We start from the raw sequence: 24,615 nt of genomic DNA, 5'->3' as shown, positions 1-24,615 counted from the left end.
CGCCCTCTGCTGGCCGAAACTGTTTTTCCAAATGAAGCCTTCATGCTTTGTCATCAGGTTAAAGCCGTATGTCTACAGCTGCATCATCTGTCCAGTGTTTTATTACAGTTAATACAAAGAATTTATACTGTGACACAGCTACAGTTACTGATCAGATGTCAGATACCCTTATGGTGTACAGGACAACGTGTATATTTTGGCCTATTTTTGAAGTCATAGCAGAATAAACGGAAACGTGGATCACAGAGTGAATGAAACACAGAAGTACAAAGTTCTCGTTTCACTGAAGGTTCGATATCGCAGCTGTTGGGGCTAAAACATTCCCACAAAGGGAAAACCAGCATCCTGCCCTGCAGATACAACATTCTTATTGTTGTGATTGAGGCCAGTGTGAAGACGAGGTTTGGAGAACTTTGATTAAAATAGGAGAGGTTCTTTTTAGATACCTACATTCAAACCGTCAACATGTCATATTTATCATTAATCACAGTCATCCCTAAATGTAAGTTCATATAGGCTGAGAGAGAGCTGTTAGTCATTCCAGTATAAAAGCATGTAAAAGGAACAATTAGTCATTTATTTTATTTTAAATATCAGAGTCAGTGTTAAGAGACTGTTAACAGGACTAATCTACATACAAACAAGTATTTATTTATTTATGAAGCACTTAAATCAAACGCTACATATCAGATGTGTGTTTCGCCACACCATAAACTGCAGACTTCAGGTTTTAAACCCTCCCCCACACACACTCTTACAGACAGTATTCACCTGGTGTACCTGTTATCTCGAGCTGATGGTTGGTTACTGTGCCTGCTTTCTCAGATGCGTCACTCCCCAGAGAAGGAGCCACTCCTCCACAAGACACTTCCCCTCGCGAGGTTCCTCCCACAGGCTGGGCAGCCCTCGGTCTCACCTACAAGGTCCAGTGGCCGCTGCACATCCTCTTCACTCCTGCTGTGCTGGAGAAGTGCGTGTTTGCACCCCTTACTGCAGCTTTGATGTGTTTAGTCCCAGTGCATCCAGTCACCGTCCTCTCCTCGTGTGTGTGGTCAGGTACAATGTTGTGTTCAGGTACCTGCTGAGCGTGAGGCGGGTGCAGTCACAGCTGCAGCACTGCTGGGCTCTGCAGATGCAGAGGAAACACCTGAAGTCCAGCCAGACGGACGCTGTGAAGTGGAGGCTACGCAACCACATGGCCTTCTTGATCGACAACTTGCAGTATTATTTGCAGGTAACAATGCAGCTGAGAACTACCAGCGCACAAGATTATCATTTAATGACCTTTGCACGAGGTTTTAGGTGCCATCAAAGACTTTCCAGCTCAGGGTCTGAGAGATTTAACCAGTTCTCCCATATCCTACTTAAAAATTGACTTGTGGATTAATTAAATGACATTTCCAAGTCTGATGCAATCAGTCTCCATTCCAACTCAAGCTGATGTTAAAAACCATCATAGGAATAATAATTCAAGGAAAAAAGAATCACGTGCTGTTTGAATTATTTAAACTGCAGGTGGATGTGCTGGAGTCTCAGTTCTCTCAGCTGCTTCAGCAGATCAACTCCACCAGAGACTTCGAGAGCATCCGACTGGCCCACGATCATTTCCTCAGTAACCTGCTGGCCCAGTCCTTCATCCTCCTGAAGCCGGTATGAGACGCCAAACAGAAATGATGCTCAGCTGCTACATTTCACCCTCCTTACCTGAGGCCGCTCTGCTCACCTACTCTCACCTTCAGGTGTTTCACTGCCTCAACGAGATCCTCGAGCTGTGCCATAACTTCTGCTCTCTGGTCAGTCAGACTGTGGTTTCACTGGACGACAGGGGAACCGCTCAGCTCGATCTGCTAGTCAAGGTAGCGAATACACACCTTTTTTTTCCTCTGTCTGAACCTGTAAAGAGATTTTTGTAATGCCAACTCTGTCAAATTTCAGGGCTTCAGACGCCAGTCATCCCTCCTGTTCAAAATTCTGTCGAGTGTTAGGAACCATCAGATAAACTCTGATCTGGCTCAGCTGTTGCTGCGACTGGACTACAACAAATACTACACCCAAGCTGGAGGCACACTGGGCAGGTAGGACCAGTGTGATCGTCATCTATAGCACATGTCCAGGTGCAGAAAAATTCAACAGATTGTCATCATGTACCACGGTTAATCTAAAATATATACTTCCTGCTTTTTTCAGTGTTTAAGAAGAGCGCACAGGAAGTTATTTAACCTGCAGAAGAGACTCCCATCAGTGTTCTCCACCGGCTTCACCGAATCTTTGAACAGCCAAATTACAATGATCACTTTCACTGTAGTAATACTGAACTGAGCAGATAGTTTGGGTTTGTTTTACATGCAGAGATGATCAAACTACTCTGAAGTTAACATGAGAAGCAAGAAAAATGAACGTCGCTGTTTTTGTAGAGCTCACTGCATCAAAAAAAGACATTTACATGTAAGAGAAAGTCTTAACTTGAGTGGAAGTAGTTCAGTGTGGCCCAAACAACCAAAGGAAAAGTCTGTTTGTTCCCTTTGTCAATGAGATCGTGGAGAACAGTCTGATCTTTGTTTGATAAAACTGTAGAATTGATGTAAAAGATGAAGATTGTGACATCACCTGGTTTCTGGATTTGAAATGACCACATACCATATATCTGAGCAAGCAAGGTCCTATTTGTGAAAGCAGTAGGTAGCCCTGAACAGACGGGTAAGACAGTTGTCAAAAATAAAAAAAACGAGTGCTTTTTAAACCATCAGATCTCTGTAAATGCGTGTAGCCATGGCGACACTTTGCTATGCATCTATTCTAATTGACAGATTAGCATCCTATACTGGCAGCTGCTAATCTTTGTTTAGCTTGGCCTAAAGCACAGACATGGATTCAATGTGCAGCCTGTCATCGAACTACGCTGGATCATGGAGGCAGAGCTCACAGAAGCACTGCTGGATGTAACGTGGGTGAATCCTCCCTTTGACTCTTGTATAAACTGTAAATATTAACGGCTTGTTGCGTGTACCATTTTGTGTGGAGAAAATAAACATCAATGCATTAAAATGAAACAAGGGTCACAATTTATTATCTCATAAAAACGGACAGGATCAAGTTATATACAGCAGAAGCATGCAACAGAACTAACGCTCAACATTTAGCTTGGTCAAAGGCATTTTGCACGTGGGGTCAGATTATGAGGACGACGAGGACGAGGAATAGTCGTGGCAAAACTGAGGCTTGCAATCGAAAGCCAGGCGCTCCCCGCAGATGAGACTCTGGATGAGCCACTCCGGAGACACCAGCGGGATTTCCTGTGATGTTGCGCTTTTCTCGAGCAGCAGCGGACAGGCATGGTCTGTCACCACGAGGTCATACTTGCCAGCAGGAATGTCTAAGGATGGAGCGGGAAAGTGAACGCATTAGTTTCAGCACAGCAGCGAGACAGGGTGCATTGTTTGGACATCACTGTGTGGATCCTGTACCAGAGTCGTCTTTGTCTGCTTGGAACTGCCGGACGGAGGAGCCTCCACCCATGGTCATCAGCTGGGCCCAGAGTTCCACCGGCTTCTCAAACACCAGAAGAGCCCGCAGGCCTTTGAAGGGGCTGCAGCGAGGATGCCTGAGAGACAAACAGAAAAGATCAGAAAGAACAAAGGCTCTGTGACTTATAAACAAGAACACTTTACCAAAGTACCATCATAAAACAATGTCACAGCAGATGACATCACTGAATCAGCTGGGATTCTTACACCTCTGACCTCTTGAGGACGAGGAACAGTAGGAGAAACCTCTGTCAGTGCGCCCCAGGGCAGCTGTGGCTACAATGTAGCTTGCAATCGCCAGTGTGTGAATGCGTGTGTGAATGGGTGAATGACTGAATGTAGTGTGAAGCGCTTTGGGGTCCTTAGGGACTAGAAAAGCGCTATACAAATGCAGGCCATTTACCAAACCAGGATTTTATCAGCACGTTTTCACACTGGTTTCCATTCTGAAGTAACATCCACCTGTTACATTGTAGCAGACGAGACTTTTACCCCCTAATGTGCTGAAATCTGCCACTTTACTGCTCACAAGGAAAGACGTTTATTAGAAGAGCAGAGATCAGCCATGTGATCCGTTTCATTTATTATACAAACAGGTCAAATGACGAGGTGGGTGGAGCTTGATTTTGCCTTTGAGTGTCAATTCCAATAAAGATTTTTCAAAAGAAGATGGTCGTTTGACTTCTACACTGGTGTTAATTTGGACCAAGTCTCAATGCAAACTGCACTGCTGGCTTCATCAGTAAACTTACAGCATTTGGTGCCCACACGTGTTGTTTGGGGTGGCTGTAGCTCAGGCGGGAGAGCAGGTCATCTACTGATCAGAAGGTTGGTGGTTCGATTCCTGGCTTCCCCTAGTCTGAATGCCAAATATCCTTGGGCACGATACTAACCCCAAATTGCTCTCTGATGCATGTGTGAATGTTAGAAAGCACTTAGAAAATGTGTGTGAATGGGTGAATGCACAAGTTGTGTAAAGTGCTCAGAAGAGTAGAAAAAGTGCTGTATAAGAACCAGTCCAGTTACCATTTGGTTGTTTGTTGACTTTCATGTTCCCCCAATAAAAACAAATCTTGATGTGATGTGCAGCAGATGTGCTACATTTCATATGGAACCTTTTATTTTTGCACCGTACTGATAAATAAATCCCAAACAGAAAGCAGCCTCTCACCACTCCACTATGGCATCGTCCAGCCCCACGCCGGCAGGCAGCAGGTAGTTCCTGTAGTTGAGCAGTTTGTTTTCTTTGCAGCAGTCTCTCACCCATATGTGCGACACACACGGCACGCCGCTGGCTAAACACAGCAGGTACTTCCTGGTACGGCAGTGCTGGTCCGCGATGAGCAGGCTCTGGTAAGCTGCCTTACACTGAAAAGGGAATCAAACACACACTCATTTACTGCACTGCATCCGACTTTAGGTGATGTTTGTAACCACGGAGAAGACCACGTGCACATGACCAGCCACTGATATTGCTTTGGTGAATACAGCCTGGAGCTGGACAGATTTATGGCACAGATATGTGTAACATAAACATATCTGTGTGATCACAGGCACATGCTTGTGTTTTCATTACTTACCTGTTCTTCATTGAAGTTTGGTAGGATGAAGCCTCCGCCCGCCTGCAGCTGGGTTTCTGTGTATGACTTGTTATACGGACCCGTCTGCACATAATCTGAAGAGAAAAGCATGAAAGGAGGCAGGAAGAGCGTCAACAATTGTAATTAGGGCTGAGTCCAGTGTGTAGTTAGCCAGCCGCACATACTCTCATGTTTCCAGTGGTGAATGTTCATATTAAACAAAGCCAGTTTCACATAATGAAATAAGTCTGTGCAAAACGCTCGGGATGCTCTGAACACCCACTTTCAGAGTGTTTTTCTCAGAGCGGATAATTATGTTCCCCTCATCTGTCTGTGAGGCAGCTAAGCAGAAGAAAGCTGCCTGGAGCTGCAGCTGAAACAGACGGTTTCAGACAGAGGATGAACTGAGGAGCTGCACCGAGGTCAGCATAGGACGAGGATTACTTTCAGCTGTGAACCATGTAAACCACAATCAGCCCCCTTTAATATCCCGAGATGCACCTGGCTGCACATTATATGCATTTTGTCATTGTTAGTTCATTGTAGCTTATTCGTGGTTGTTTTGATGTTCCAATACTTTTTGGAAATACACAAAAACATTACTTTGAGTGTTTGGTGTGTTAGCTACCGTGAACATTTCTGCAAACCGTGGAGAAAACCGTTTGTGCAGGTCATCACACTTTTTCTGATAATGTGGAGTCCTGTTCAGTTTGACAGTATTTATATTGCACCAAACAATGACAACAGTCGCCTCAATTTTCTTTATATTGTAAGATAAAGACCCCACAAAACTAGAGAGAAAACCCAAACTATCAGACACTTGGCGACAGTGGGAAGGAAGAACCCTCCGCCAGCACCATGACCAGTTGGGGGTGAGGGGCACCAGCACCACATAGTGGGAAAGAGGTAATTATGGCCCAGAAATCAGCACCACAAAATGATGGGCTAAACTGGACCCAGTGGTGCTACTGGAAGAAGTTTTACTCGCTGTAGTTGAAACTGTGATTCTCCCACAGTGGGAACGAGCCCGATAAGCAAGTTTATGCACCAAATGCTTCTCAAACATGTGGAAACATATAGTGTTATTAAATGCACGATCACTGGGGAAAAGCAGTAAGAGTGAGTGTTCATGTTCATCTGTCCAGGCACATGTATGTGATGATATCACTGCTTCATCAGTGAGCAACACTGCTGCCGCCAACAGAAAACCCTGTCGATAGCTACGTTTGGGCTTCCAGACAAATCTTTATGCAACATTAGTGTTTATGTGACATAACTGAAGGCTCAACTCTGGGCTTTGTCAAAATCAAATCTGGAGGTACCGAAGCAGAATCTGTCTCACCCTCCTCATCCTCGCTCGTGAGCTTGTTGGTCAGGCGGTCGGTCTCAGACGACGCGGTCAGCATGAAAGCGAAGCCCATAAAGAGGGACGTGTTCTGGGGCAGCGGACCGTGAGAGTCTTCCACGTCCCCAGACTGACCCGGGACATCGGTGCCACTGCCCGAGGTATTGCACACACCGACCCGCTGAGCTGAGGACGCAAACACACGCAGGACTTAGAGGTTAAAGACGGGGAACAGTGCTGCACTTTCTTTAAAGGACGAGTTCACCCAAAGCCACAATAAAGCAGTTTCTCACTTTTTTTAACCATGGAGAAAGTTTCTGATGTATTGTTGTGACGTGTGGAAGAGTTCCTGCCCAGAGAATAAAGCAGGAGTGTAACAGCAGCATCATTCCTCACAGCACGGGAAATAACACACCCACGGTGGGCGCACAGAGCTCAGAGAAACTGTTTCTGTGATGTGGCTGAACTCGCCTTCCCAACGTCAAACAGAACAGCTGTGCTCACATAATGTACCCGTGAAATCCACTTCCCTTCCCCTCCACCCGTGAAGAACACCACGCTAAAACTGCGGGTGGATTATTCATTACCGAGTCGGTCTCAGCAGCAGAGGACGCACACAGGCCGCAGACACAGGTCTTCATTATGCTCAGTACAAAAATGGCATATTACTGATTTCACATGAACAACAACCTGAATCAAGTCTGCATCAGGACGAATAAAACAGTTTATAACACACAATCATTAAAAGTCATCTTAAAACTGTTAAAAATCAGCTGCTAATCATCAACAGTCCATTAAAACCAGTTTGCATCGCGTTTAAAATCACAACTTTAAAATTCAAAGTTAACTGCAATACCATAAATATATGACATTAACCCCAACAAACCACACACACACACACACACACAGCCATGGTCACGGCGAGTCGGTCTTCGTACCAGCTCTGGCCCCCGCCCCCCTGCGCCCTCTCTTGGCTGGCCCCTGGTTGTCCTCTGAGGCCATCAGCTTCCTCTTGCTGGAGGTTCCCGGGGAGCGAGGGCTGTTGGAGGAGCTGCGGTTGGGAGTGTTCTGACCTCCAGGGGTTCCTCTGCGTCTCCTCTTCCCCTCAACCAAGTTATCTGAGGACAATAATAAATATCAGCAAACTGAAGGGAACACTCAGCTTGACACAGTAGCATATATTAGGTTTAAACACTGGTCTCACTATAGGTCTCAGTGTATCTGAAGAGCTGGACGACGTCTGTCTGCTGATGATGCTTTGGACACTAATATGAGCTGTAGGATGACACAGGTAGTCTTTACTCTCGGGAGCAATAACACAGGTGGAGTCTGGCGCAGGAACAGAGCTTCTGTATTAGACGGCCACGCCTGCTTCCAGAGCAAATCTTTGTACGTCATCTGTCTCCTGAACAATTAACCCTGATCTCATCATAACTTACACAGCCAGCATAATCTTAATCGTCATGTTTTGAAAGGTGAACCCAAGCCTTAAATGTCAGAGGGCGGAGCAAAGAGCAAACACACGTGTCTGATCAGAGGATGGTGGCTTTGTTTGTTGCTGTGGGTTTTATTAAATACAGCTGCTGCAGAAAACGATCACTGTTAGGAAGGTTCAGTGTGCCGAGGAAACGCTGCTCTGGTCTCATTTTTCAGTGCAGCTGTATCAGCGGGCACGAATGAAAGGCGCCATCGAGCACTCCTGATGGCGTTCTGTACGTTCTACCTTTACATTAAACCAGGGCTCTCAAAGGTGCCTTTAAGCTGAGTTCAGGATGATGCGTGAACACTCCAAACAGGCTCACAGCCCCCTGAAGCAAACCAAGCTCTTCCTAGTGAATTCTTTAGACAGAGTGCTACATGTATGCAGGACTTCTTCCCAGCTCTCTGAGCCTGCCGTTTACATACTACTGCATTTGCCTGCTGGGACAAACACACAGACTTCCTGTAGTTACTGCCTCTAAGCATTAAAATAAGTGAGGAACCTCTAAGGCTGCATGTCTGAGTAAAAAACTAAGAATGGGACCTCGTCCTTTTATAATGACCCTGTGCTGACCCGACTGTCATCACAGAGGAACGCACGGGCCAGAAGAAGATGCTAACACTGGCTCCACACCATACTGTGTACTGTAAGAAACACACTATAACATGCATGTTATTGGTTCCTTCCGTCTCCATCATCGATAAGAATGATTGGCTTTGAAAAGCTCTAAAAACAGTGAGAGCTGCGATCAGAGGAACAGACGCATCAGTCGAGAAGAGGATCAGAAGGAACCTGGTTAAACTCAGGCTGAACTTTCTATTGGTCTGTTTCAAAGAGTTTGACCTGTTTAAGGAGGACTGTAGGTGAAAATAAAATCCGTCTTGTCGAGGTTTAAAACAGTTAAGCACAGTCACGGGCAGAGGCGGTACCACAGCCGTGTGGGTCCATCCTCAGCTCTGCGGCTGCCTCACCCAGACTAATGTCGGAGGCCTTGGCCAGGGGAGTGGTGGGCTCGTAGGGCCCGAGGCTGTGCTGCTCCCTCAGCTTGTTTCCCTGCTCCAGCGACAGGATGACCGATGTCCTGTTGTACCACTGCCTCCGACCCTCCTTCTCCACGCTGTAAAACAGCTCCTGGCCCTCTGTTTTATGGCCCTTAACGACACCTGCACAAACACAAGAACCATCGGTCCTGCATGTTTTAGTCTTTCATGCAACGACCACAGAAACAGTCAGAGCTGATGTCACTGTTAAATCTCCTCAGTCTAAACCAGGTCGAAGAAAAGGACAAAAAACAAAATCACCACAGCGATCTTACTAAACTACGCGCGGTCACTTCCTCACCTATACTGAAGTACTCGTCTTCCAGCAGAGCAGTGACCTCCGTCTCCAGCGGGATGGGATCACACAGCAGGATATCCTTCCCGGCAACCTCACACTCGTAGCCATCGTCAAACCGCAAGCGGAATCTCCCCTCGCCGGCGTCTTTGATGATGCGACCAGAGTAGAAGTAACCATTGGATGACCACTTAGCCACCACCCGCAGGCCGATGAAGCTGCTCCCGGCTGAGCTCGCCGCCTCTGGCGAAGACCTGAGGGAGTCCGAGTGGCTGGGCAGCTCGGGGTCCGTGGGGCTGACGGGGAGCACGCGGCTGTACGGCTCATCTTCTGAGGACGACTGTGGCTGGCCCTGAGCCGTCAGTCTCTGCAGCGAGCCACCGCCTCCTCCCCTTTGAGAGAGAACAGTCTCGTATAAAAGGCCTGTGTTGTCCCTATCCAAGCAGAGATGGAAGACATTCCACAGATTCACGGAATTTTAATGGAATCAGTGAATATCCTTTAGCTTTAACAGTACGCACAGTGCTGTTTTGGACCTGCTATGTCAAAATAATCCTTGTTTGTTGAAACAAACCACGAGTATCTTTAAAGCAGCTTTTATCCAGCTGGAGGTTAGCAGACAAACTAGCTTTCTGTCCCGTACCTCAACTAAAGCTTACAGTCTAATCTGCTGCTGTCTGTGTGGCATGGGAGCACTTCAAGAGCATCAGCTACAAACTCTGCAAATGTGATAACACGCAGCACCCCATCTAGCCCCAGATTAACTACGCAGGGTAAATCTGCACGAGGCAGGTTCACGGCGATGCAAGCGGTGGACCTGAATAAGGTTTGAGTGAGAAGAAAATGAGTAAGAAAAGGAAAAAGTGTTATTAAGGTCGTGCAGCTGGCGAGGGCTCAGAGTGTTTCCTGTCCATGGTTTCTGTAAGTGCAGAGCGAGCCTCAGAGAGGACTCACCTGGACAGGGAGGAGCGGGACGGGGGTCGGCCCCTTCTAGCCCTTCCTCTGGGGGTCAGCGGGACGAAGGCCCGGGACCCCAGCGTGCTGTAGCCTCTGTTCAGTGTGACCACTGACCCTGCCCTGTGACCCCTGTGACCCCTCTGTTGATGCCCACCTCCCCTCCTTGGACTGCAGACACACAGAGGGGACGAATGGAGCCGGTCAGGTTGCACAGGCACCGATCTGGGGACACTTTGAAAAGTCACCTCACTGACAAGTGAGAGCTGTGCAGCGACCCCAGATCTACACCTGTGACAACACGGACCTGTCGCAGGCAGGGATCAGTGAATCACTGAGAAATCAGGGTGTTAGAGTCACAGCAGGTGAAGAAGTGACACAGCATGCAACTAGTGCAGAGAGAAAGAGCAGGAAGGTTGAGGAGAAACGGTAAGAACTTTGGGACGGTGGAGGATGAGGGGTTACCTCGTGGATTTGAACCCTCTGCTCGCTGGAATGATGAAGTCTGGTCTGGTGAGGCCCATACTGCTGCTGGTTCCCCCGGAGCTGTGCTGCAGGCTGGACGCTTTGGACGAAAGCGAGCTGATGTCCCCCAGATCACCAGAGGTCACAGAACTGCTGCCTGTGCGGCACGGAGAGATGTCGCTGTCCAGGACCTGACAGTCCACCACGGGCTCCTCGCTCTCCTAGACACGTCGGGCAGTGACACGAACACGTTAAACAGCCAAAATCCATAAATACATTTTCCTTTAAAAACAAAGAGGCCTGATAGTGAAAGAACCACGGATGTCTGCACAGGATTGCATGGCAGTCAATGCTTTCCTGCTCGTTCTGGAGGCTGCAGCTCGTGCTCATGCACACTCAGACCCATGTGATTTTTTAAGAAATGAATATTCAGCAGAAATTAAACAAACACTGTGTTTGGACAAATGATGCAGATTTTAATCACGGTGATGTTTCTCGATAAAATCACATAATTGATTTGCACAGCAGTGCTGCTCTCTGAACTGTGCAGAGGAGGATTGCATGAACTTACAGCCCTGACATGTTCTGACAGACAGCAAATACAAAAACACAGGCTCCGGGAATCAGACCCAGAGACAGTTACCTCGGTGACTTTGCGATCCACCTCTTTGCCGTCCTCATAATACACGTCGGTAATGATCCGAGTGACGGTGGTCCGCACTTCCTGGATGGTGCGCACGTGTCTGCGGTGAGAGGGAACGGCGGTTCTTCTAAAGGACGGGGACTCGGGTTCACCCTTTCAATACAAAAGAAATTGAAGAATGACAAATGAACGATAGAAACGCGTGGTTGATCTCTTCGTCCAAAGAGGCTCAGTGTGCGTACCCGGCCAGCTGGGGAGCGAAACCCCGCTGCATCGAAGCCGGTCTGCTGGGAGACGGTCCGCTGGCATGTCTGAGCACACAGGACAGACTGATTAATATCACAATAACATCAAATATGATGGAGACCACATTTTTATTCAACTCTGCATCACTGATCCTGAGTCGCATACCTTGCTGGGCGGTGTGGAGGTGATGGTGTTCTCAGAGGCCGGCTGGGAAACCACCTTCTGCCTGACTGTTGTGCTGCTCGGGGAGGTCGGCTGTTGAGCATCAGGCAGTCCTCTACTGTCCTCAGGCGGCTCAGCAGGGGTGAGCGCATCCCGCAGGTCCTGCTGCGGCGCGGTCGATACATCCTGGCTGTTCGGCAGACTGTTGCATTTCGATACGGACGCCTGAGAGCTCCTCTGTGGTGAGGCGAACAGTTCCCCCCTGGAAAAGACGGTACATAACTATGGAGCATCTTACCAGTGATCAAATTACAGGTCAGCAATCCCAACGAGAACCTTTCTGCTTTTAAACATTCATGTTTAGCTTTTCTAGTGGTTAGTTAGTCCAGCAACAACCACAAAATACTTCTGTTCACTGCTTTTCACAGATTTGCTGAAAACCTGTTTGTACCAAAGGCTCCAAAAGCAGTGTCACACACCAAATCGTTACCTTTACTTTCCAAAGGTAAACACATGGCATGGACGCGTCTTTTCTTAATCAGTCGACTGATAAGATCACAGATCACAGCAGTGTGGCTGTTCCACTACGTTTGCAGAGAACATTCAGCACAATGACCCAACTTTGTCACACCTTACCACTCTCCATGTCCTGAGAGAATACGCACCAAGTAGAAAAAATAACCACCCAATCTCCTCTGGAAACAAAGTAGGTCTCACTGTCACATGCACACGCAGGCTCACAGCACGAAGCCTATTTCTGTCCTAACACACACTACATCAGGGGACAAATCCCAGGGTCGGACAGACATGTGAAGGACTAGATGATTTATAAAGTGGGCACAGATAGTGTCAGGATGACACAGGACAGCCAGTGTGGTGAATGCTGTCATGTGCATGTGCTAACATTAACGCTGGGCAAATCACAGGCTCAAAATGCTAACAAAAGTGGGACAACACTGCTGTGAGCGTGTGGCAGGCTTTTCCCTGCGGACCTTCATGCCTGCAGTGCAAAGTCACAACATTTATCCAGACATATGAACCTGTAATGGCATTCCTTATTGACAAGCACAGTGAAAGGCTTAAACAGTGTCAATCTTTATGCATTTATCTGCCTCTGTGAGATTATGATGTGAGCTTACCTGACCAGTGTAGTGTTTCCTCCAGGCTGGCTGTCCTCCTCCACCTCCTGCTGTCGGTGCACCTGCCTGACCCGAGTGAACACCGACGGGCTGCTGGAACGTCAACAATGGAACAACAAACCTTTAAAGTTTTATCCTCACGCGCCGTAGCTCAAAGAAAACGATTTCTTTAACATAGTAAGCAAACCAACATGCTTGATATCCAGTCACTGCACTGCACACTACCTGCATGCTTACAGTCTAGCAAATGAGTATGTACAGTACATGCAGTAAGACACTTAAATCTACCCATGCATATATCCATTACACCAGGGGTGTTGAACTCCAGGCTGGAGGGTCAGTGTCCAGCAGGTTTTAGATCTCACCCTGGGTCAACACACCTGAACCCGATGAGTTCAGTACCAGGCCTCTGGAGAGCATCAAGACATGTTGAGGAGGTCATTTAGCCATTTAAATCAGCTGTGTTGGATCAAGGACACATCTACAACCTGCAGGGCCCTCGAGGCCTGGAGTTCAACACCTGTGCCTCACACTGACAGACTTTAGCCAACCTTAAGAAAACCTCATTAATGTTACTTTTGCATCCCAGCTTTAAGGAAAGTGAGCTTCAGCAGCCCCACTAGTTCAGAGACTCCTCACTCATGAAGAAAGCAAGACAACGACGGAACGGAGGCTGGTCGGAACCAGGCTGTTGGAGCTGAACGCTCCTCACCCGTTTCCTAGCCAACCTCGAATAAACAGCCTTTTATTCTGAGAATACAAGCAGCACCCATTGTAAAAAAAACTATGGTCACAAAAGGTTGAAACACTGTGTGTGTGTGTGTGTGTGTGTGTGTGTGTGTGTGTGTGTGTGTGTCTTCCTGCCACACAATATATGCTTACAACTGTGTAACCACATTTCCTGGTTATCTAAAGGTCATCTCCCCACACCCGTATACGGCTTAACTCTAATGGTTCACCATATGCAAGCATAGGCGAGCCCCTAAATGACCGGGGGTGGACATCCCTCAGAAGATAAGGAAACCAGAATGTCACGTGGAATGTGCCTGCAGTTAAACAGCTAATTACCTCCCACAGCATCACAGATGTGTCGGGGAGGAGCAGAAGAATATCCAACCATGCAGTTTAAGGCACGGTTTCCAAATTTAAGTACAACAATGGCAACATTTAACAATTTGAATCCAACATAAAGTTTTGGTGCATACTTTTAACAAAGTACTAAGTTAAAAATGTTATTTAGAGTTCAATCAATACGACGTGAGCACCTCAAAACCTCAAACTACACTGGGAGATGACACAGAGACAGCATGCACAAGTGGATTAGACTGAAATGAGAAGAAGACGACAAATGAAAGAATTTAATTAACGTGCTGAGAGAGCGCCAGCTTACCTGGTTACAGCCTGGGAAACGGTCGTAACCTTGGTGACCGATCCATCCTCTTCTGGTGGCGTCGGCTCTGGGGAAAGAAATGCATCGCTGAGCGTGCGGCAGCGAGACACTTTTTCACAAACAGCATGGAAGGAGTTCTTACTCTGCAGGCTGAAACGCTCCGAGCTGCCCTCCTCAACGGGCGTCACCAGCTTCATCCTCAAGCTCAGCTTCCCGTCACCTTTGTCAGCTGCGTCACCGCCACTTCCACCCAAAACGATATCGCTGCTGGCCATCACCACGTCTGCAGAGACATCACCCACTGCATCCGACTTTTCAGAAAAAGAGCTGATCTCTGGAGGAGGGAAAAAATAATATTACTAGGACCGTGTTATGTTCTTTGGCTTTTGGTGAACCGGTGTGGTGCCACTCACCGATGGGAGTGCTGTGTCTCAGCGTCTGCTTCAGCTGGTTGATCAGCGGTGGCGTGGCGCCGACAACAGGTCCAATCAAGTCTCCTTCTTTAGGAAGGGTGAAGTGGAATGAAATGTCTGTAGCAGAAACACACGAGTGGAATCAGGTTAAAGACAAAGATAAAGTAATTCCACCTTTAAAACAGGCCTTTCAGTTCTTTCTAACAGACACTACTGGGTTTTGGGTTTTTACTCTTTGGACTCTATGTGGACACGACTCTCTGCTTACTCTGCAGAAAACACATCTTCAGAACGCTCACCTCCCGAGCTGTCGCTCAAGCTCTTTTCTTTGAGGGCCTCTGGTTCACAGCCCGCCCTCTCCGTCTGGGACAGCCTATCGGGAGCCGAGTGCGCCTCTTTCTCCTGAGTCTGGGATTCATGGCCATTGGTAGAGACTGACACTTGGCCTGTGATTGGTTGAGAACTGTGAGTCTTTGATTGTGACGCCACCTCTTTCTCACTGTCTGTTACACAGAGGATGCTGTCCTCTGCCTTGTCCTCAATCTCCTCGTCCATGGGTTCAGGAGACAACAGCTGGCTCTGGGAGAGAACCAGACCCATTCCCGAGGTACCCTCGGCGTTCTCCACCTCCATCGCCACCTCCTGATCCTCCTCTTCACCTCGTTCGTGCATTGAGTTTTTGTCTGCCTGGCTGTTGCACCCCACCTCAGGCTGCGGCGACGACGATTCCACAAAGGGACTTTTTACAGTTCCTCCTGACACATCTGCATCCACAGCAGATGTTTGAGAAATCATAGACTGTGAAAGCAGGCTGCAGGGCGTAGCGTCTGAGGGAGTCTCCTGCACACAGCTTTTACCTGTCAGATCAGCAGAATCAAACTTTGGCTGCGAGCAAGACACCATGTCAGCACAGCCAGCATCTTTGCTGTCAGCCTTCACATCGTTTACATTCACATTTTGTACATTCAGAGAAACTGCTGATTTCTGGGCCAGATCGGTCGCTTCAGTCTCAGCACATTCAACGTGGCGCTTCGGTGATTCAGCAGAGGACAACACTTTGGAGCCGGCGGCGGCTTGTGACTCCGACGGGACGGCTTTACTCTCCTCTCTCTGATCGTGACACGAAATCACAGAGTCGCTGGTGTCGACGGCAAGCGGCTCCTCCAGTTCCTCTATCTGAGTGGCTTGGCTGTCCTCCTCAGAGGTGAGCTGATGACAGCTGCTGTTCTCTGTGTTCACAGAGAGCTGCAAAGGCAAGGTGAAGGGAGCTGACTCAAGATGCTGAGACTCTGTCTCACAAGGCAACGACGCTGACTTTTCATGCGTCTGTGCATCCTGGCTCTGCGTCGGAACAAATACGTCCTAGAAACACAGAAAATCATCAGAGCTGCAGCTAAACGACACGTTTATTCACACACTGCATTAAGTCTATTTAACTATTCATTTTCTACGCATGCACCAACGCATGCACCAAAGTTTCAAAGTTAGTCTGCATTACTGTGCAAAACTTTTGAGTCACCCTTTATTTTTTTATATTTTACCAGGAAAACTGGGAAGACATTTATCGACACGCGTGCAAACGTAGCACTTATGAGGGAAGAAGAGCTTTTGCTTTATTTTACCAACACAGCCTCAGCTCTCTTAGGCATTCCTGCTTTTTCTAAGCAGTCTTCAGCACTACTTCTCCAGGTCTCTTTGGACATTGGCCGGGTTTGTTCTGCTTTCTGTCAAAGTGATCCCACACTGTGGTGAACTGTGGACTGGCAGTGTGCCTGGCTACACTGAAAAACCTGAAGCCACTGTCAGTCAGATGCTTTCCATGTTCATAATTCCACCTGGTTTGGCAAAATCCCTGAAACGCAGCCTCAAACCACGTCAGAGCCTCCACCCTGTTCTACAGGTGGCAGTAGGGTCACTGCACACCCTCGCTACACATTTACATTCATTTGAACCAGAAATTGTGCATTCGTCACTTTCCTGATTTTCAGCCCAGCCTCTGTGTAACTTGGCGTATCTCAGCCTTCCACTGAGACCGTTCCTGACGAGGCTTCACTGATCAGCCGGTGGATCTAATACAGAGTCACACGTGTCTCTTAGGTCCTGCGTCAGGCATCTTAAAACATGACTTTCAGATGTTCATCTGCTGCCGATAGTCTCAGACCTGCTGTCTCTTTTGTCCAGTTTCCTCAGATTATTTTTGGTGCACATCACGCTGGGACATGAAACTTGAAACAGACTGTTATCATTGGTATGCTTCATAGGCTCAACAAAAGAAAATGATGGGAACACATTATGTGTTTCTGTGACAGACTTCTAATAACCAAGTGCCAAAAGATACAATAGACAACACTGGCTCACCCGTTAAGTTAGGAGCCTTTTATGCTTGAATTAATCATAGGTTAATGTTATGAACTAAAATGAGTGAAGGGAAGGAAAAAAAAACAAAAAAAAAAAAAAACAGCAAATGTCCAAAGAAACCTTTGGACCTTTAGAACGTCTGGAAAACTGTCCAAAGCTACAAGAAGCTGTCTGCTTGAAAGAACAAGATATACAAAACCCAGATGACTCAAGACTTTTGCGCAGTTATAAACCAGAGATTCAGCCTTTAAACTGGACGTTGCAGGATGTGACTGAGAGGACATACTGCTCATCTGACACAGAAGCAAACTCTACCTGCTGCTCAAACTCTCTTTACGAGGGGCAGCCAATCAGACGAAAGCTGTTTACCACGTCTCCCTTCATTTCTGAGAGTGAAAGGAGGAGCGGCACAAAGACCCGGTGTAACAACCAGCAGCAGTCCTACACTGAAAGGAACGGTTCTCCTCCTCAGAGGAACAACTACAGTCAACATGGTTTTCTTTATAAGGGCACAAACAAAGTTGGTGCTGAAATCAATGAACTCTTCAACCAGCTGGTCAGCTGACCTACAGCCGACCACAACATCATCTGCTGATCTTTGCATTTTTTATTGATTAGACAGGTCAAACGGTCTTTGTCACTGGGCCTAGCACTCTATCCTCTGACAATTTAATACATCACATATATAATCCATATTTTCTACTGGGAACATTTTAAATAGGCTGCTGAAAGTAAAGAGTGAAGGACATACATGAGAGAACTCGGGCTGGGACGGTACAGAGAGAGTTCGCTCTAAAGCAAAACCAGGGGAACTTTGGGATATGGGAGTAGATGCAGATGGTTGTGGCTTGGGGGCGGCCTCGGTTTCCATTGGCTCGTCCTTTTCTCCTGCTCCCCTGTCATCCGGAGGCAGTGACGTATCCATTTGTGAATCAGCACCTGACAATGCAAAGGGACGTTAGCTTTATCCACCAGCTGATTCCATGTCTGAACCCAAACTGAGATAATAAAGCAGATCTACCATTTTCATCCTCTAGTTCGGTTGGTGAGCTGGGAACTATTAAAGGGGTATGGCTAAAGTTGTCTGGGGTGGGGGCGACATAATCAACAGAGCTCCTAGAGGGGAGAGAAAAAAGGACATCAGCTCATTTTTCAGGGATTTATTGTGTGTGAATGATGCAAGAGCAGCACGCCGCTTACTGGGACAGACTCTCCTGCACCAGTGTTCCCTGTCCCGATAGATGCAGCAGCTGTAGGGTGTGGGCGGGTGTGGAGGTGGGGTGACCCTGCTGCTCCGGCTCAGACACTGTACTGTCCACTGCAGCACCTGAAAGCAAAGAAGCAGTTTGAGTAATTTCAGATCATTTTCTGTTTGTACGAGAGAAACAAACCAGGACTGTTACTCGCAGTGAAGGAAGCACAAACTGGGCTGCACACCTCTACTTTCAACAACTTCTCATACAGCGAGTTATTTTTTCACAGTTATTCTGATTTAAACACATACACGGGTTTATATGGGCGTGTCTACTAAGCCTCACCCTATGTTAGGAGCACACCAGCGTAGCTGTAAGGGCTTAGAGATCGCTGAAGACGACTAGAGCAAAGGAGGCTTTGCCATTCAGGGGCATGCTCACTGCGCCAACACGTTCCATGTGTTTGTGATTATTTGTGATTTAACAAAAAACAAACAACCACGTCAGGTGAAACCTTGTCCACGTTGATTTCCCTGTAAACTCATTTTTACGCTACGTTCAACATCTGTTGGTTAGCTCGTCACTAACTTAACAGCAAAATGTAAGCAGGGCAAATCATTTAGGTAAATAACTGAGTTATTGTGTCTCTTCCTCACAGTGAGGAACTTTCAAACACTCGTCCTCCAACAGCCCCTGGGTTACTATGTGTGAGGCAGTCAAAGAGCATACAGTCATGTTTGGGTGTGGAAGGCGTGGAGTGAGATGAGAATGAATAAATAAGCAAAATACAACAGGAACTAAGACCCTTTTTTATAGTTAATGATTAAAAAATATTAAACTAAAAAAGACCTGCATTTTTAAATAATTTAAATTACAAGGCTGACACAGTACACCTCTGCCAAAATGTGTTTTTCAGTTATCCACAGCCCACCTGTTACAGAAATGAGACCTGAAAGGTTTGTCCAAATAGCGCTGACTGCCAGACGGCAACCTTCCAAAAAAAACGCCACAACTCACACTTAAGGCCAACATTTCTGATGTGACAGTTTGTCAGTGTGGTCTTAGACAATATGAAGGTGATGGGCTTAAAAAGACAACATGTGTAATCCTTCGAGTGCTACATGAATGTACCTGTCTTGTCAGCATCGAACAGGTCGTCCTGTGAGGACAGGATCTCACAGTCCTGCTGGTCCTGCTCAGCAGAGTCCTGCAGGTTCTGCGAGTGCAGCAGGACCTGGACACTCAGCTGCCTGCCTGACTGACCCAAAGACTCTGATGAGCTGCTGGAGCTCACCTCAGACCTGGAGAAGAAAAGAAATTTCAGTGCAAAGCCAAAACACGAACATCTAATGAATGCAGACTTTGAAAGGTCACATGGAGCTGCACCTCAACGCTTTGCTGTCCTGACTTTCTGAAGTCCTGGAACTGATGTTCTGCTCTGCTGGGAATGAAGAGAACATTGATTATTTTGTTTAACTTCATGGAGTCACTGGGAATGCTCTGATCGGAACAAGTAAAAACGTAATTATACCCAGCACCCCTCATTCTGCATCCAGAGATCAGGAACGCATTTCTGTTGCAACCATAGACTGTATATAAAGGATGGCAGCACACAAGGCAACATCAATCACCATGTTTGTGAATCCTGTGTCCAAGACTCAACATAAGCATTTTGATCTCTGCTGTGTTGCTTATTTGAAAGCAGAAGTAGGGCTGTTTGCTTCGACCAATAACCATCACAATGTGTTTGTTCAATAACTGCAATTTCCACTATTTATGATTATTTAAAATCAAAATCAAAAAAGGGGTGACCATGGTGATGAATGTAAGAGTCATCTGGACTTGATGCTGTTGACTGTAAAGCCCTTTTAGCAAGGGCAACCATCAGCTCCTGCTGGCCCAAAGTCTTCACCGTGGGATGCACGATGGTGTCAGGTGGGGTAAGGAGACGCACAGCAGGGGCCGAGGGAGCAATAAACAGCAAACAGCTGATCAACAGCAGAGTGACGTGTCACTGAAACCAGACCAGTTGGGCCACTAATGATCTTTCTACAGGTGCAATCAGTGAAATCTTTCACAACTTTTTCAACACAAGTCTTGTTGACTAACGACTGTGTGTCATCGTAGATACTGCTGAACTAAATCATGTGTGTATTTATGTTGAAGACGTGCAAATCGAATGGTTGTGCTTGATTTACCACAACACAAAAACAAGCATTTAGTAACAAAAAGTGAAAAAAGGACCCATTATCTTGTTTCCACTGGAAGCCAAAATCATGACATCAAAATTTAAACAAAGGCCCAGCGAGATCTAAAGTTGTAAGCTAGCACATAAGGTGGCCAGCTTTGTTAGCAAATCACCTGTCCATGTATGAATCACAGTGAAATAGATGCCTGCTAATGAGTGCTATGAAGTGCTAATAAAATAGTATTTCACTCCTCCTTGGAGACACAGCCATCATTATTTTGTCAGATCATTTCATTAAGAGTGCAAAAAACAGTAAACAAACAACAACAGCACAAACACGGTCATGAACCTTAGTTATGCTGGTCGCATTAGCAGCCCAGCAGACAGATGTTAGTTGCAGCTGTTTGAAAAGCACAGCAGTTCTGCCTCCATGTTTTGCCTGTCAGAGGCACGCCACGAATACGAGGTAAACCAGAGCGTCACCGCCCCGACGCAGAGCGACAAGCAGCTGAATGCAATCCTTTATTAATGTGGATAATGACAGTGTAATACAGACACGTGGATAAAAGTCCTTATACCCAATTTGTTGCATTTGTCTCCGTCTTCCTCCTGACTGTTCACAGCTTCCCCACACAGATCCTGAGTCTGAGAAAGCTCAAGAAAACCAAACTGAGAAGCTTCCCCTGAAACACAACACAACCCGTAGCAGTTACTTCCAAGCACGACATCAAACAGACCGGCAGATGCTTTTGGAACTTAATGTGTTGGAAAAATGCGTACCTTCAGACTGAATACAGTGTGTAGTAGAATCAGCACCGGAATCCATGTCAGCGTCCTCTGGTACACACCTGAAAAATAAAGTGAAACCTTTCATTGCCATCTGACCCTGACCACAATCAAACTGCAAAAGTGGACAAATCAAACACACTTTTTGTTGTTTGGAGGAGCGCAGATATTTAAAACTTGACTGTCCTCCTGGAACACTGAACTGGGGTTGGCTGCAGCAAGACCGTCTAAGAAAGAAGCAAAAGCGCTGTTTTATCTTCATTCAGGACAAGAAACACTTAACTATCTCCCACTACACTGGAAAACACTTACCAGGCTCAGCCTGGCTGTTGCTCTCTGATTGGCTGCCGGTCTGAGAGCACCTGCTTCCTATTGGTGAAGATATTAATTCCTAGAAGAGGGAAGGTTGTAATGTAAATGACAGAAGTTGTCTTTTTTATACATTTTCAACATGCAACATTTGTTTTGGGTTTAAACTAATTTAAAGCTGCACAACAACTACTAACCGACAGTGGTTTACTGTTACAGATGCCTGAGTGTTGTATCTCACATGAACTGTGCTTCAGTGTTTCCCTGGAGGTTTAGTGCTTTAGAGCGTGGAGGAGAGATCGCCTGCCAGCAGGTCTGAACAAAAAGCCAGCACAGGCCTCTGTGTGACGAGTTTACTCTTTACATCCGAGTCCTCCCGACAGCTCAGATGTGAGTGTGAATCAGTTTGCTTGTAACAGATTACCAGCCTCTGCCAGTATGTCCAAAGTGTAGCCTGCATTTTGCCCAGTTTTTCAAAGTGAGCCTGACTGATTAATGGGCGGATGGATAGCTGAGGAAATGAACTGGACCGTCTGTGGTCGAGTTGAGTGCAACGTCCGTGAAAAAGCCACTCGTCTTACCATTTTACTCAAGTATAAATCTGTGCTTATTGTTCTTTATCTGCTCAAGTAAAGAACAACAGAGAGGAGAGCTACTGAATGAGATCTTCTCCTTACCAGTACCGGGCTGCGAGCGGTGGGCTGTAGACTGGACAGGCGACGGGCCAGCAGAGCTCGGTAGCTGCTCTCGGGGTCGTCTTCTAAAGCGACACTGTCCGGCTGGGAGTCCTCCACTATCAAACACGGGTTGTCTGGCTGAGGCAGGCTGGAGTCCAGTTCACTTCCACCGGGATCCATGGGGTCAGGCCGAGGGCAGGAGACGGGCTGCTGTTAGCTAGCCGAGCCGTTGTGAAACAACAGAGGTGTCGCCATGTGAGTCCCTACAACCGGCTATCTGAGGTAGTCGCTGCTAGCTAAATAAAAGGCTAGCAGCTAACGCTCCGCCCAAAAACAAAAGGATGCCGCTTCCAACGCAACAGCAAGTATGCCCGAGAGGACCTTAACCATGCCCCCAGTGACACAGGGTACATTTACCTGTAAGCCAGCAAGGCCATTACGTTTTGGTTCGCTTGTGTATTTAGCAGCTTCTTTACGTTTTCTTTGGAAGGACGAACATGGACACGCCCATATTTCGCTTCCTCGCGGTAAAATTGCTAGAAGTAATTTCATTGGTTCAGCTGCGATAACGACGTCACACGACTGGTTCGACGGTAGCAGGGTGGCTATAATGGATAGCATGTGTGGTACACATTCACTGTATCATTGTATTGATGTTAATATAGCTATAATTACAGTTTCTATGTGTACCGTATGTATTGGATTTTAAGGACTCTACGTAACACGGTGGAGTTTCACAGCCTGTGGTGATAAATCGTATCAAAGACAGAAATATGGGACACCAGGTCCCGCACTGGGATCTCGGAGACCTTCATGGGTCCTTGTGGGGTTTTCAGGAAGAGATATGGGTTCACTTTTTTACTGTAATTCCCCTCAAGAGTTTGTGTGCACAGATTATATGTTACCTGACATCCTGGATACAGTATAGTCTGTGTTTTCTGTATTTTGGCAAACAAGGATTTTCAGAAAAGGGGAACCCTGAAACCAAACCTGGGGGCATGGTTCAATAGCCTACACGTGCATCTCGGGCACTGCAGGCCTGGGCAGTAATCGTAAAAGAAACGAGGCCCTGTGATCACATGATGATTCTGGGTGATTAAAACTGCAATGAAGCCCGGGTTTATGAAACACGCTTTGTAATGAGCTTTTAATCTTGTGCTGCGTGCTTGCAGGTTTGAAGATTAATATTAAGTGACTTTGTCATATGACAGCTCCAGTTTCCATGGAGACACCACATTACCAGTAACACCGCAGTCTATGCTAATGTAGATCACGGTTTGGCAGAGGAAGTACAAAGGACCAATAATGCGCTGTAAGAGGCTCCTATGAAGGTGGGGTGCACGGCGACCTTTAAAACCAAACTAAATGATATCCACACCATGTTCAAGAGTCAAGAAGACCCTCCACTGCAGTCATCACAACCATGAAAGGCCAACAGTTAGACATTAGAAGGGTGCTTTGGATATCAGATGATCCTGTGAGTGATTTTATACCGATAGTGATGACAGCACGAGACTAACGAAGCAGGATGAGGTCACTTTAAGCCACTGCGTGCTCCAAGTTCATTCATTTTTACTCCAGCAGGCTGGAATCGTCTCTGCAGACTGGTTTTTGTTCTTATCTTTGTACAGCCTGTTCGCGTTTGATCTCACCCTCTACTCGCAGTGATCTATTCTGCTTAGCTTAAGCCGTGTGTGTGTGTGTGATGCCAGACAGAAGAGATGGGCCCTGGTCCTCTGATACAGGGAAACAGCAGCAGCATGGATTCTGACCGGCATTTCAATATGGAGACATGTGGCTGGCAACAATGCAATAATGAAGCCCAGATTGTGCCAGATAGCTCGCGGTGCTTCTATTCGCGGTATCAAAAGATGAGGAGGTGTGATCTTCACCCCTAGCTGGATGGATGCTGCTGGGCATCAGCTTCCTGCAGCCAACCTTACGACTGACACCGCAAAGTTCAGCGTCACGTCGTCATTTCTGCAGGTCGGCCTGACACCCACATTAAGAAATGCGCAGGCACTGCCCAAAATGTCTAATGTGAGCCACCTCTGCTGGAGCCTGACAGACACACACGCACAGACACGCCGTGGACGCATATAACGCTTCGCCCTGACAGCCCCATCACTATCTGCGCCCGCTTCTTTACCGCAGTGCTAAGAGAAACAAAAAAAGAGCTTTACCTTTCGAGATCGATATGTCTGCTCTTGGGCTTCCCAGTTTCTCTCACCGTCCCGTTGCTTGCAATAATAACGCGTCCAGCATCGCTCAGTTCCTCCTTACCTCTGTTTTGCTGAGAGTCGGGGTGTGGGATATACACGCATGGCACGTAAAGATGCAAGGGCATTTTTTAATGTGGATTTCGCTTGAGTCAAACGCGGCACCGATTAGACTAATTTAGAAAGATAAAAGTATTTTTTACCCTCAT

At 47.0% G+C, this 24,615-nt stretch overlaps 2 protein-coding genes across 4 annotated transcripts in view; one reads left to right on the top strand and one right to left on the bottom strand.

Annotated features, from left to right (window-relative positions):
- tubgcp4 (tubulin gamma complex component 4) overlaps positions 1–3,050 on the top strand; it is a 10,599-nt gene extending 7,549 nt beyond the window's left edge. The window contains exons 13-18 of the mRNA XM_005746674.2: positions 826–970; positions 1,057–1,234; positions 1,516–1,650; positions 1,740–1,856; positions 1,936–2,075; positions 2,188–3,050. Coding sequence (XP_005746731.1) covers positions 826–970; positions 1,057–1,234; positions 1,516–1,650; positions 1,740–1,856; positions 1,936–2,075; positions 2,188–2,194 — 722 coding nt within the window. The 3' untranslated portion in view covers positions 2,195–3,050. The remainder of the gene's footprint in view (positions 1–825; positions 971–1,056; positions 1,235–1,515; positions 1,651–1,739; positions 1,857–1,935; positions 2,076–2,187) is intronic.
- On the bottom strand, positions 3,040–24,615 carry tp53bp1 (tumor protein p53 binding protein, 1). Of its 3 annotated transcripts, XM_005746675.2 has the most exons (29): positions 24,371–24,615; positions 22,188–22,404; positions 21,514–21,592; positions 21,344–21,428; positions 21,196–21,263; positions 20,994–21,098; positions 19,614–19,668; positions 19,359–19,528; positions 18,235–18,361; positions 18,056–18,150; positions 17,786–17,973; positions 14,976–16,038; positions 14,677–14,793; positions 14,406–14,597; positions 14,264–14,330; positions 12,874–12,966; positions 11,738–11,996; positions 11,569–11,637; positions 11,327–11,479; positions 10,684–10,904; positions 10,219–10,389; positions 9,271–9,656; positions 8,901–9,092; positions 7,388–7,567; positions 6,447–6,635; positions 5,105–5,199; positions 4,696–4,892; positions 3,465–3,601; positions 3,040–3,373 (listed from the first exon to the last, which is right to left on the bottom strand). In XM_005746675.2, exons 2-29 carry the CDS (start codon positions 22,365–22,367, stop codon positions 3,174–3,176), a joined length of 5,133 nt encoding a protein of 1,710 aa, XP_005746732.1. In that variant the 5' UTR covers positions 22,368–22,404; positions 24,371–24,615; the 3' UTR covers positions 3,040–3,173. The 3 variants fall into 3 exon arrangements, with proteins under 3 accessions (XP_005746732.1, XP_013769708.1, XP_013769709.1); XM_013914254.1 differs by lacking the exons at positions 10,219–10,389; positions 24,371–24,615 and having other exon boundaries at positions 9,271–9,698; positions 22,188–24,356; XM_013914255.1 differs by lacking the exons at positions 10,219–10,389; positions 24,371–24,615 and having other exon boundaries at positions 22,188–24,356.

This window comes from Pundamilia nyererei, unplaced genomic scaffold (genome assembly GCF_000239375.1).
Source record: "Pundamilia nyererei isolate P.nyererei 1_Seehausen unplaced genomic scaffold, PunNye1.0 scaffold00181, whole genome shotgun sequence".
Lineage (NCBI taxonomy): Eukaryota > Metazoa > Chordata > Actinopteri > Cichliformes > Cichlidae > Pundamilia > Pundamilia nyererei.
This window is presented reverse-complemented; position numbering and strand designations above follow the sequence as displayed.

Excerpts from the sequence above, each read along its gene's own strand:
- tp53bp1 (XM_005746675.2), bottom strand. The coding sequence starts at position 22,367 with ATGGATCCCGGTGGAAGTGAACTGGACTCCAGCCTGCCTCAGCCAGAC. Across the intron at positions 21,593-22,187 it reads CCGCTCGCAGCCCGGTACTG|GAATTAATATCTTCACCAAT; the intron begins GTAAGGAGAAGA and ends TCCCTCTTCTAG. Across the intron at positions 10,390-10,683 it reads AGAGGGTTCAAATCCACGAG|TCCAAGGAGGGGAGGTGGGC; the intron begins GTAACCCCTCAT and ends GTGTGTCTGCAG.